At 17.6% G+C, this 12,500-nt stretch overlaps 6 protein-coding genes across 6 annotated transcripts in view; 4 read left to right on the top strand and 2 right to left on the bottom strand.

Annotated features, from left to right (window-relative positions):
- The window catches only part of PF3D7_0908000 (plasma membrane protein 1, putative), a gene marked incomplete at both ends in the record, with an annotated part of 1,685 nt that extends 1,554 nt beyond the window's left edge, over nucleotides 1-131 (top strand). Inside the window, one exon of the mRNA XM_002808874.1 lies at nucleotides 33-131. Within this exon, the coding sequence (XP_002808920.1) occupies nucleotides 33-131 (99 nt within the window). The remainder of the gene's footprint in view (nucleotides 1-32) is intronic.
- Nucleotides 132-1,211: 1,080 nt separating this feature from the next.
- On the top strand, nucleotides 1,212-2,136 carry PF3D7_0907900 (peptide deformylase; the record flags this gene model as incomplete). Its single annotated transcript, XM_001351915.1, has 2 exons — nucleotides 1,212-1,481; nucleotides 1,681-2,136. 2 exons carry the CDS (start codon nucleotides 1,212-1,214, stop codon nucleotides 2,134-2,136), a joined length of 726 nt encoding a protein of 241 aa, XP_001351951.1.
- Nucleotides 2,137-2,500: 364 nt separating this feature from the next.
- Nucleotides 2,501-3,076, bottom strand: PF3D7_0907800 (ribosomal protein L35, apicoplast, putative; the record flags this gene model as incomplete). Its single annotated transcript, XM_001351914.1, has 1 exon — nucleotides 2,501-3,076. The coding sequence occupies one exon, from the start codon at nucleotides 3,074-3,076 to the stop codon at nucleotides 2,501-2,503; it is 576 nt and encodes a 191-aa protein (XP_001351950.1).
- A 2,016-nt stretch (nucleotides 3,077-5,092) lies between these two features.
- On the top strand, nucleotides 5,093-5,932 carry PF3D7_0907700 (proteasome activator 28 subunit beta, putative; the record flags this gene model as incomplete). The annotated part of the gene is made up of 1 exon (XM_001351913.1): nucleotides 5,093-5,932. The coding sequence occupies one exon, from the start codon at nucleotides 5,093-5,095 to the stop codon at nucleotides 5,930-5,932; it is 840 nt and encodes a 279-aa protein (XP_001351949.1).
- Nucleotides 5,933-6,785: 853 nt separating this feature from the next.
- PF3D7_0907600 (translation initiation factor SUI1, putative) lies at nucleotides 6,786-9,466 on the bottom strand (the record flags this gene model as incomplete). The annotated part of the gene is made up of 2 exons (XM_001351912.1): nucleotides 6,786-9,180; nucleotides 9,405-9,466. The coding sequence occupies 2 exons, from the start codon at nucleotides 9,464-9,466 to the stop codon at nucleotides 6,786-6,788; spliced, it is 2,457 nt and encodes an 818-aa protein (XP_001351948.1).
- Nucleotides 9,467-12,317: 2,851 nt separating this feature from the next.
- PF3D7_0907500 (conserved protein, unknown function) overlaps nucleotides 12,318-12,500 on the top strand; it is a gene marked incomplete at both ends in the record, with an annotated part of 1,148 nt that continues 965 nt past the window's right edge. Inside the window, 2 exons of the mRNA XM_024473191.1 lie at nucleotides 12,318-12,377; nucleotides 12,486-12,500. The exon at nucleotides 12,486-12,500 is cut by the window's right edge and continues 91 nt beyond it. Of these exons, the coding sequence (XP_024328909.1) occupies nucleotides 12,318-12,377; nucleotides 12,486-12,500 (75 nt within the window). The remainder of the gene's footprint in view (nucleotides 12,378-12,485) is intronic.

Below are 12,500 nucleotides of genomic sequence, written 5' to 3'. Positions count from 1 at the left end.
ATATATGTTATATGTATATATTTTCTTTTTAGTTGCTACTGTTTTATTTCAATATTATCATGAAACGAAGAAATAAAATGCACCTTCCCGATAAAATAGAACATATAGAATTACAAGGAAAATGTAACTAATCCTATTTTTGTATATAACCAAAAGGGGATGTAGTACAATATGATTAGAAGAAACATTTTATTTTATATGATAATTTTTTTTTAGGTCTTTTACACTTTTATGGAGATAACATTATATATAAAGATATAATTATGAATGATATACAAAAATAACATTGTTTTTTAAAACTTTTTTTTTTTGTTTGGTATACACATGATTATATTATATCCTTCCTTTATGCCTTTATTATATAGTCTGTATAATAAACTTGGGTATTTCTTTTTTTTTTTAAATGTATACCAAGAAATAAAATATATATATATAATATATATATTATATATATATATATATATATATATATGCATGTTTTTATTTATTGATTTTTCATCCTTTTTTCCACTTGTCATTTGTAAGAAAAATAAAATATATATATATATATATATATATATATGTACATATACAATGTATATGGTACTTTTAATTATCATACCTAATTATTTATGTAACTTTATATATATATATTTTTTTTTTTTTTTTTTTTTTTTTTTTTGTTAAAAATTTAATTCCTTTTTAATATTTCTTTATTTTTTATAACATTTGAAAATGATTCCTTAAATAAAAAGAAAAAACTTATATCTATTATTTATATATACTTTTTGTTTTTTTTAAAATGATTATTTCCCCCACCCCCCCCCAGAAACAAAAGAACAAATATGAGGTGCAACACAATATATTATTATATATGTATATGATATATTATATATATGGAAGTACAGGTATATCGTTTTTCCTTATTTTTTTTTAACGCCGAAATATTATATATATATAAATATATTATGTTTATTCATATGTGTTGTAATAATTTATACCTTTTAATAACATGATCACCCATCCAAATATGTAATAAAAATAAAAAGTATGTTATGTTATAATAATTGTATGACATATTTTAAGAAAAAATTATCATTTCTTTTTTTTTTTTTTTTTTTTTAAATATTATGTCATTAATGTATAATATATTTTTCACATGTATATGAAAAAAAAAAAAAAAAAAAAAAAAAATGATAGAGAAGATGATATAATAAAATATTTTATATAATATGTTGATGTATTATTCACTTTTCCTTTTTAATTTAATAATATGTTGTAATGTTACAAGTATTTATGGATATATACACAATGTTAGATCACTTGAACCATATATAAAAAATGATCAGATAAAAAATTATAGTAGTAATATAAAACAAAAGAGAAAAGGCTCTTTATATTTATTAAAAAATGAAAAGGATGAGATAAAAATCGTCAAGTACCCGGACCCTATATTAAGGCGACGAAGTGAAGAAGTCACAAATTTTGATGATAATTTGAAGGTAATAAAAATGTACATATATAAATATATATATATATATAAAGAAGATAATTATATATATGTAATACACATATTACAATAAATAAATAAATAAATAAATAAATATATATATATATATATATATATATATATATTTACATATGTATGTATGTATGTATGTATTTATTTATTTATTTATTTCATTTTATATTATTTTTTAGAGAGTTGTGAGAAAAATGTTTGATATTATGTACGAGAGCAAAGGTATTGGTTTGTCTGCACCACAAGTAAATATAAGCAAACGAATTATTGTATGGAATGCATTATATGAAAAAAGAAAAGAAGAAAATGAACGAATATTTATTAATCCGTCCATAGTAGAACAGAGTCTAGTTAAATTAAAATTAATAGAAGGATGTTTATCATTTCCTGGAATAGAAGGAAAAGTTGAACGACCTAGTATAGTATCTATATCATATTATGATATTAATGGATATAAACATTTAAAAATTTTGAAAGGTATACATTCTAGAATATTTCAACATGAATTTGATCATCTTAATGGTACATTATTTATTGATAAAATGACACAAGTCGATAAAAAAAAAGTAAGACCAAAACTTAACGAGCTAATTAGGGATTATAAGGCTACTCACTCAGAAGAACCAGCCCTATAACAACAAAAAGGGGAATCAATAAATACATACACAAACATACATACATATATATATATATATATATGTATTGGTACATATTAATATCTATGTATGCATATTTTTGTGGTGACAAATATTATTTTATTTTATTTTATTTTATTTTTTTTTTTTTTTTTTTTCCATTTTTTTTGAAAAAAAAAATTAAAATAATTAACATTATTATAATAATAATGTTTCACAATGTTATAAAAAAATATATTATAAAATATGGAAAAATATAATCACAAAAAAAAAAAAAAAAAAAAAATATACATATATATATATATATATATATATATATATATATAATAAACAAAGATATATTATACCCCATTCAGATTTATTTTCATTTAAAAATTACGCTTTTATATTTTTTCTGAATTCGTCCAGAATCTATAGTTGTGGTTTTCCTGAGTGAAGCTTTATTTGAGGAAGTTTTTTTTCTCAAGAAATGATTTCGTCCTGGCTTCTTTCTTATGAGTTTACCATTTTTTGTTAATTTAAATCTTTTAGCAATAGATTTATTCGTTTTTGGTTTAATGTTTGTACAACCACGAACATGTAAAATAAAATCGCTTTTATGAATTTTTGTTTTTTTTTCTCTTTTTAAGATATGATAAGTAAAACTTATATAGAAATATTTTATTTCATTTAACAATTTGTTACGTGGAAATAAAACCAATTGTTCAGGAATAAAATTCTTGTGTAAACTATTCGTTTTTCTTATCATATTATTATATATATTCATTTTCTTATTTATATTCTTTTTCTCTTTTTTTTTCATATTATATTTTATATTTGCATATATATCTATTCCCCCTACCTTATTCATACATGCTGCTTTATTGATTTTATATTTTATAGCATATGTATAGCTTCGTATAAAAATAAGCATGAACAACTTAACCAAGAGACACTTCATAATTCTTTTTTTTTCATAACATGAAACATTTTATGTTTTTATATCTACCAAATGGGAAAAAAAAAAAAAAAATAAATAAATAAATATATATATATATATATATATATATATATATGAATATTTTTTTTTTTTTTTTTTTTTCTTTACAGCTTCAATTCCTTTAAAATTCGTCTCGATTTTTTTCTTATATTAACATCTTCGTTGACACACAAAAAAAAAAATAATAAATAAAAAAGATATTTAATTATTACATATATATTAGTAAATATATAATTAATTTATCTTTGTCCAAATTTTTATTTTATTTTATATAAGTAATACTTTACAAAACGTTCAACCAATATTTTTTCTGGCACATAATCGTTTTAAATAATTCAAACATTATATTAAATATATATATATATATATATATATTAAAGGTATACAATATTTTTATTTCAAAAATAAAATTATTTCATTTTTTTCTCTATTGAAAAAAAAAAAAAAAAAAAAAAAAAAAAAAAAAAAGGTCAAAATAAATAAATATATATAAATTTATATATATATATATATTTTTTTTTTTTTTTTTATTTCACATATGGAATACAAAATTAATTTAGTATTTATGTTATATACATATTATAAATATATTATATATATATATATATATATATATATATATATATATGTATTTTATTATATATAGTTTATTAAAATATATATTTTCTTAGGTTTATAATACATACTATAAAATACATGTATATATATAATGTACTATACTTACAATATATTATTCGTAATATTTTACATATTATAATGTAATATATTATACATATATATATATATATATATATATATATATAAAATAAATAAAAAAAAAAAAAAAAAAAGGTATAATAATAATATAATTATATATATAATACATATATATATATATATATATATATATATATAAAATAAATAAAAAAAAAAAAAAAAAAAGGTATAATAATAATATAATTATATATATAATACATATATTATATATATATATATATATATATATATATTTTTTTTTTTTTTTTTTCAATTTTAAACTTTTTATATTTATCCCATAATTTTCATTATTTACTCCTGATTTTTTTTTTTTTTTTTTTTTTTAAATCCGTCATCATTTCATTATAGTATAGTTATAATATATATATATATATATATATATATATAAATACTTATAATTAAAATTTAAATATATTTAAATGTTTATCTATATTTTTGTTTTCTTTTTTTTTCTTTTTTTTTCTTTTTTTTTCTTTTTTTTCTTTTTCTTTTTTTTTTTCTTTTTTTTTAAAATAACGATTCAATTTTTATTATATGTAAATAAATACTATATATAATATAATATTTTTCAGAATAATATAAAATATTTATTTTTGTATATTCTCAAAAAAAAAAGAAAAAAAAAAAAGAAATCTCCAAAAAGAATATAAGGAGAAAACCATTTAAAAATTTTTTATTTATGCATAACAATTTTTTTTCCATTTTTTTCATGTAGATAATATCCTTTTAATTATATATTTAAAAAAAAATATATATATATATATTAATATATTTATATATTGAAATGTAGATGTTGAATGGTTTGATACATGATCTCTTGTGAATTGTATTTATAAAAAAATATTCCCACATGGAATTGTATTATAAATATGTATGAGAAATCTAAAAATAATAAATTGAATGAATAAATTTTTAAGTTTTGAAAAGGAACAAAATATATAGAATAGCTGAATAAAACTATTATATTACATATGGTTTTTATAGAATTATAATAAAAAGCAAATAAATATATATAATAATAATATATAATATAATAAAATATATATTCTAATAAGTGTTGAAATTTAAAATTTTTTTTTTATTTTTTTTTTCCAAACCCAAATAAATATATTAATATATATATTAATATATATATATATATTATATATTTGGTTTCGTTTTAATTTTAACATATATATATATATATATATATATATATATATTATATATATATTTATAAGGATGGAAGCTTATTTAAATAAAATTGATAAAATTGAACCGAGCGATCAAAAAATAAAAGAAGAATATAACAAATTCAAATATGATATTACAAAACAAGCTATTGAATCGTTAAGAGAAAGAATACCTAAACGAATCATATTTTTCAATAATTTAGTAAATGTAAATTCGGAACCTGGGAGTATATTAAATGTTAATGATTTAGATGGTGTATCCTATAAATATAAAATAAATAAAATTGAGGAGAATGTAAGAAAAAAGCATAAGGGTAATAATTCTAGTGATTTCGATGAAAGAGAGAAAAAGAAAGATTCTTTAGATGGTCATGTAAAACATTTTTCGAATAATGAAGATAGCAAATTAATTATAGATGATAAAGTTTTATATACACATTATGTACCATCACATAAACAAATATATTTAGAATTAGAGAAAATAAAAACATATGCTTCTGAACTTATAGAAATTATAGGAAATATTAAATTGTGGATACAATTAAATGTACCAAGAATAGAAGATGGAAATAATTTTGGTGTTGGTATACAAGAAGAAGCTATACAAGAATTAGCAAGGGTCGAAGAAAGTGCATTCAATTTATATGATGCTATAGTGAAATATTATATGGAAAGAGCAAAAATATCTACGAAAGTATTGAAATATCCTAATGTTTCAGATTATCAAGAAGCTGTTAGGGAATTAGATGAAAAAGAATGGATACATATCAAAATTACTATTGTAGATATGAGAAATAATTATATTATGTTATATGACCTTCTTTATAAAAATTGGGAAAAGGTTGTTAAACCAAAGAATGAAGACGCACATCATAGAATGACATTTTAACAAACTTAACAAAGGTGTTATATATATAGAGAGAGAGAGAGGGAAAAAGTCATATAACTTTGATTATATTTTTCAAAAGAAAAAAATCCACAAAATATATATGCACCTAACATATATATATATATATATATATATATATATATATATATATATATGTATTTAGTTGTTAATTTTATTTTTTAAATAAAGCATATTATTTTTAAGAGAAAAAAAAAAAAAAAATATATATATATATATATATATATATGGTGATATTTTTAAATATATTTTAACCATTTTCCATAATTTTTATATTTTCCATATATTTATTTATTATTTATTTTATTTTTTTTTTTTTATATATATAGCGTTTGTTACTATATTGTATATATATATATATATATATATATATATACTTTTTATGGAATAACAATATTTATTTTTAAACTCCAAACTCTCAATGTATGTTTTTAAATTAAAAATAATATTATTTTTTAAAATGTTATAATTAAATATGAGAAGAAAATGGTAATATACTAATTACTGTTATAAAAAATGAAAAAAAAATAAAGAGATATCATATAGAATAAAGAGCAATTATAAAAGCGTATATATTTTTAAAAAAATAAAATATATACATATTATATGGTATATTATGAATACAAGGGTGACCATACATACATATATATATATATATATATATATATATATATATATTTATTTATATATTTGTTATGCTTTGTGTAAATATGAAATATTTACCCGTCTATTATTATAACAAGCTATATGTAAAGACACATTTAACAATATATACATTTATATAATGTAACCATTGTCTAATATTTCATTTTTTTTTTTCTTTATTTCCTTTTTTCTAACCTTTCGAATTTAAGACTATATATTTTCTTGGAAGATTATAATTATTAATTAAGATAGTATATATTTGATTCACTACATTTCCTTGTACCAAAACTTCTTCTTTTTTGGTTGATGGGGAAATTACTATTGAACATGAACAAGCTAGCTGTTTTTGTAAATGTTCAGAAAATTTATTAAGATCTACATGAAATAAATATAAATTAGTAATATGAGTAACATATTTTTTCCCTTTCATTCTTGCAACAGAATAAATATGAATCGAAGGACATACTCCTTTGGTAATTTTAATTGGTTCAATATCAAAATTAGCATTTGGTTTTATAATAGCATAACAAGGTTGTTGTAAAGATATGAATTGATTCATTATGGTTTCGTATGGTACGACATTTGAACCTTCTTGTATGTTGTTCATAATATTTTTTAATTCCTCATTTAATTTTACATATCCCTTAAAATTATTAATATTATTATTATTATTATTATTTATGTCATTATTTTCTTTGCATTGTAATTTGTTTAATTTTATATAACTTCTAAAAATATCCTTCAATTGACTTATATTAAAATAAGAACTTTTATCAACTTTATTTTCAATTGATTGTATAATATTTAATGTTTTATTAGATGGTATATAAAACTCTAATACCTGAGCCCCTTTATTAGTTGAATGATTAGTAGGTGTTTTATTTATTTTGTTTTTATTTTCATTTATACTTAAATTTGTTTGTTCATTTTCAATATCATACTTTTTTTTTAATTCGACATTTATTGGTTCATACGATTTATATAATGCATGTTGTCTCTCAATATTTACAATAGATACAATATTTCGGTTTTCCTTAATTTTTAGTAATTTCATTTTGGAATAATGTTGTATAAATTTCGTTAATTTTTTATAACTTGATTTTTTAACATCCATATCAAGATGAATCATATTTTTTTTTATTTCGTTTATTATATCAAAAGATATATTATTCATATTATTTAATTCTTCTAGGAATTTTTTATTCAAATGTATATATGCACATTCTTTAGTCATTTTACTATAAATACCGGAAACTTCCATTGGTAAATTCTCATCAGGTATTGAATATAAAGATTCTAATAATAAATATGATAGCAATAAATCTTGTTGTTGAGTATTAAGCTCAAACGTTTTTTTGTTATCATTCATATTATTATCATTAGTTTCATTTTCTTTTAAGTTGTCTTCTATAATTTCTTCAATATGTTCATTTATACATATCCTATTTTTTTCATAATTTAAATTATTATTATCTTTACAATTTGTTATATCATCATGTTCTAATATTTTATTATAATCATTTGAATTTAAATTTGTTCCAATACCATTTAAATCTGTTTGACATTCTTTTTTTTCATTTAATTGTTTATCTGATGATAATATATTTGTTTTCTTTATTTCTTGAATATCTTGAAGATTATTTATTTTACTCTCTACTTTTTCCATATTATTACTATTATTATTATGTAATAAGGAAGATGTATGTTTTTTATTTGTATTACTATTATTTATATCTAATATAACATTAAAGTGTTTATAAAAATTTTCCAAATACCTTACATTTGATACACTTTTATTTTCACTTTTGTTTAATTCATCTTTATTTGTTGATGTGTCATTCTTATCATTACTTTTTTTTTCGGACTTATTCAATGTTTTTTCATCATTATTATTATTATTATTATTATCATTATCATTATCATTATCACTTCCCCAACCGAACTCATTTTTATTTTTATTTTGTTCTTTTTCCTTGTTTTCCTTTGTTTTTACATTCGTTTTAGTCTTCTTTCCTTTGTCTTCCTTATATATTCTGAAACTATAAAAATCATCTACTACCTCTTCCACAGAATCTATTAATTTATTTTTAAAACTGTTATGTGGTACATTTTGTGGACCCAACTTCCATATCTCATCATTAAATATATGTACTAATTTTAAACACTTCCCTTTTAAATCATAAAAGGTTTTATTATTATTGTAGTCAATAGCACAATCTCCAACAGCAAATAAATAGGGGTTGTTAAATACTCGAACCCCCCATATACATCCTTCTTTCAACTTATCAGTGTTCTCTATTTCTTGGCATATTCCTGGTATCATTAAGTCAGCACCCCTCAATAGAAACTCCGATGCAGGGGGATATATAACGAAACAAGGAATCATTTTTGGAAATTTCCATAAGGTATAAACAGTAGGATAAATAATGTTGTTAACGCTAAATAATACGGGAATATTTTTCGAAAAATATATTACAATTTTTGTTTTCTGTACTTTACAAAAGGTCGTATCTTCTTTATCTAAAATTTCATCGATATCTTCTTCTTTTTCGATATGAAATGTTGATTTTAGTGTTATGGCTAGTCTGCAAATGGGAAAAAAAAAAAAAAAAAAAAAAAAAAAAAAAAAAAATTATGAACAGTACAGGAAATTTTAGTAAATTGATACAAGCTAATTAAAATGTGAAATAATAATATAAACATAAATATAGATATATATGACTATAAATTTAAATATTAAATATAATATATATATATATATATATATATATATATATATTATATGCTTTCTATTGTATTTAAAAGTTACTTTTTCCTATCTTTGCTTCCAAGAAGATTTTTATTTACCAAGGTTACTTTATTCTTAAACATGATTATAAATAATATATATATTCAAATAAGTTTATATATAAATGGTGTTTTTTATTTTATATTTTATATTTTTTTTTATTTCGTGTGGAATAGAAAAAAGAAAGTATAAAAAATCAAGACGATTCTTTCATATATTAATCTTTATATATTATTTTAATTTTGTGTATTTACAAAACATATAAATTACAATAAAATAAGATATATATATTTATCTAATATTGAATAAAATAACAAATAAATTTTACTCTTTCAAAAATATTTGTAAGTCTACATATATATCAATGTTGGAATATATATATATATATAATATACATATATTTTTCTATCTCAATATGATATAATATAATATTATATTATATACAAACATATGTAAATTATTTATATATATAATAATAAGGGTTTTTTTTTTTTTTTTTTTCTTTGGTGTTAACCTAAAACAAAGCAATATATAATTATAGAGAAAATAAAAATAAAATAATTTTAAATTGATAAAGAAAATATTATATATATATTATATATATATATTATATATATATATATATATATATATATATATATATATATATATATATATTTATTTATTATGTATAATACGATATGATGATATCATGTATAAAAAAAATACATGTTTTTATAATTTATATTTTATTTTTATATATTTCATATTTCAGAAAAGAACAAATATATAAAAAATACTACTATATATATATTTATATAATATAGAATTATTATACATATATTAAAAAATATAAATGCAGTTATGTTATTTTTATCATATTTTTTTCTTAATTTTAGTTAGTGTATTTAATATGCATATCCTTCAAAGTTAATGTATAAAAATATATTCTCTTAAAAAATAATACATCTCAATATTGCGTTATTTGCCTATAATAAAGAAATTTTTTGAAAGATAAAAATTGAGAAAGAAAAATATAACAGAATCTTCCTTATGATACAAAAAAAAAAAAAAAAAAAAAAAAAAACATATATATTATTATTTATTTATATATAAAAGCTATCTTTTTTTTGATTTATATTTTGTACGTTTTATTAAAATAATTGACAAAAGAAATAAAATAAAAACAATAAACAAGATGAAAAATTTTTTTTTTTTTTCATTTATGTTATTACTTTTTCTTTGTATAACTAATCAAATTAAAATATAACTATGTAGAGAATTATGTATTATATATATATTATTAATTTTTTTACTTTTTTTTTTTTTTATTCCATAAAAAATTTGATAAAGAGAATGGACGGACAACATAATATATAAGTACATTAATATATCCAAGCAGCATATATATTTTTGTTAAATTTTTTAATCTGTTATATTTTAGTATTCAATATGAAATTGGTTAAGATAAAATACTTTTAAGTTTATAAGTATATTGATGTTATTTTTCTTATATACTTATATATTTTATTTTTTTTATGATCATGAATATTTAGACATTCTTTAAATTTCCAAATAAGATTAATAAAATATAATATGTATATATAAATATATATATCATATATATTATATATATTTCGTTTTTTTTTTTGTCATCTGAAGCTTTATAATTGCGATGAATAATAATTGAAAGATATATTCCTTAAAATAAAATATATATATATATATATATATATATATTTATTTATTTATTTAAAAGTACGAGTTTATATTTTTCTAATTACATTTTCTTATGCCAATTTTTAATACAAAATGATTTGTAAATTTATGAGTTAAAATTGAAATTATAAATTTTGTATTATATATATATATAATAAATTGTAATATTATATATAATTAATAATATAATTATATAATTGTATGTTGTTTTTTTTTTTTTTTTTTTTGGCCGTGTGCGCTACAGTGTATTTATGATAAATAAAATATTTTAAAAAAAAGGAAAATATATTAAGTATAATATAATATAATATAATATATGAATAGTACAAAAATAAAATATAATAAATATACAAGTGCACAATATTTTTATTATTTTCAATATGTAATAAAAGTTTGAAAAAAAAAATATAATTTCCTTAAAAATAATAAATATATGTTAATGTGTCCGCAAAATAGAAATTTTGTAATAAATTAAAATGTGTAAATTTATATATATATATATATATATATATGTATAGGGTTAATATGTGAAATTGTTTTGTTTTCTTTTTTTTTTTTTTTTTATATAAATACGATATGTGGAAAAATAATAAAATAATAATAACATATAAAGAATAACATACTGAAAGGCAATTATATATATATATATTTTTTTTTTATAAATTCCTTTTTATTTTGTTAAAATGTGTATTTTTTTGATTTGATTAAAATTGGAAAATTAATCTCTATATATAAAATTGTTATGTTATAATATATATTTATAATTACATATTCTTATAATTATAACTTTAATTTTATCTATCTATATCTATAAATCTTATGCTATTTCCAATATATATTTTATGATATAATTTACTTTGCTTGGTCAATTAAAAGGGGAATAATATAAAATAAATGCATATATATGATTAAATATTTTAATGTGTTAAATAATTAAAAGACAAAAAAAAATAAAAAAAAATAAAATAATAGTTTGGAGTGTGTATAATATACATAGGTTTAAAAATAAAAAACACATACATATATATATATATATATATATATATATATATATATATTTTTTAAGCTTATGTGTATTTTTCTCATATTAATTTGATAGTACATATACTTTGAAGTCCTCACAAAAGTATCTACCCGAACAAGAACATATTAATTGTAATATTATATAGATATATATTACATATATTTCATAACATATTTATGTTATATTTTTCCTTTTCATAGTTGGTTAAGAAGATGTCACCAAAGAATTATTCGCGTAGAGCAGTTTCAAAGCTTCTGAATTGTTTATCGGAGGTATTTATGGATAGTTTATTTTACTGTTGAAGGAAGATAAAAAAATAGCTGAATAATTATATATATAAATATATATATATATATTTATTTATTTATTTTTATTTTAAGGAAATTGAGAAGCAG

Source organism: Plasmodium falciparum (assembly GCF_000002765.6).
Source record: "Plasmodium falciparum 3D7 genome assembly, chromosome: 9".
Lineage (NCBI taxonomy): Eukaryota > Apicomplexa > Aconoidasida > Haemosporida > Plasmodiidae > Plasmodium > Plasmodium falciparum.
This window is presented reverse-complemented; position numbering and strand designations above follow the sequence as displayed.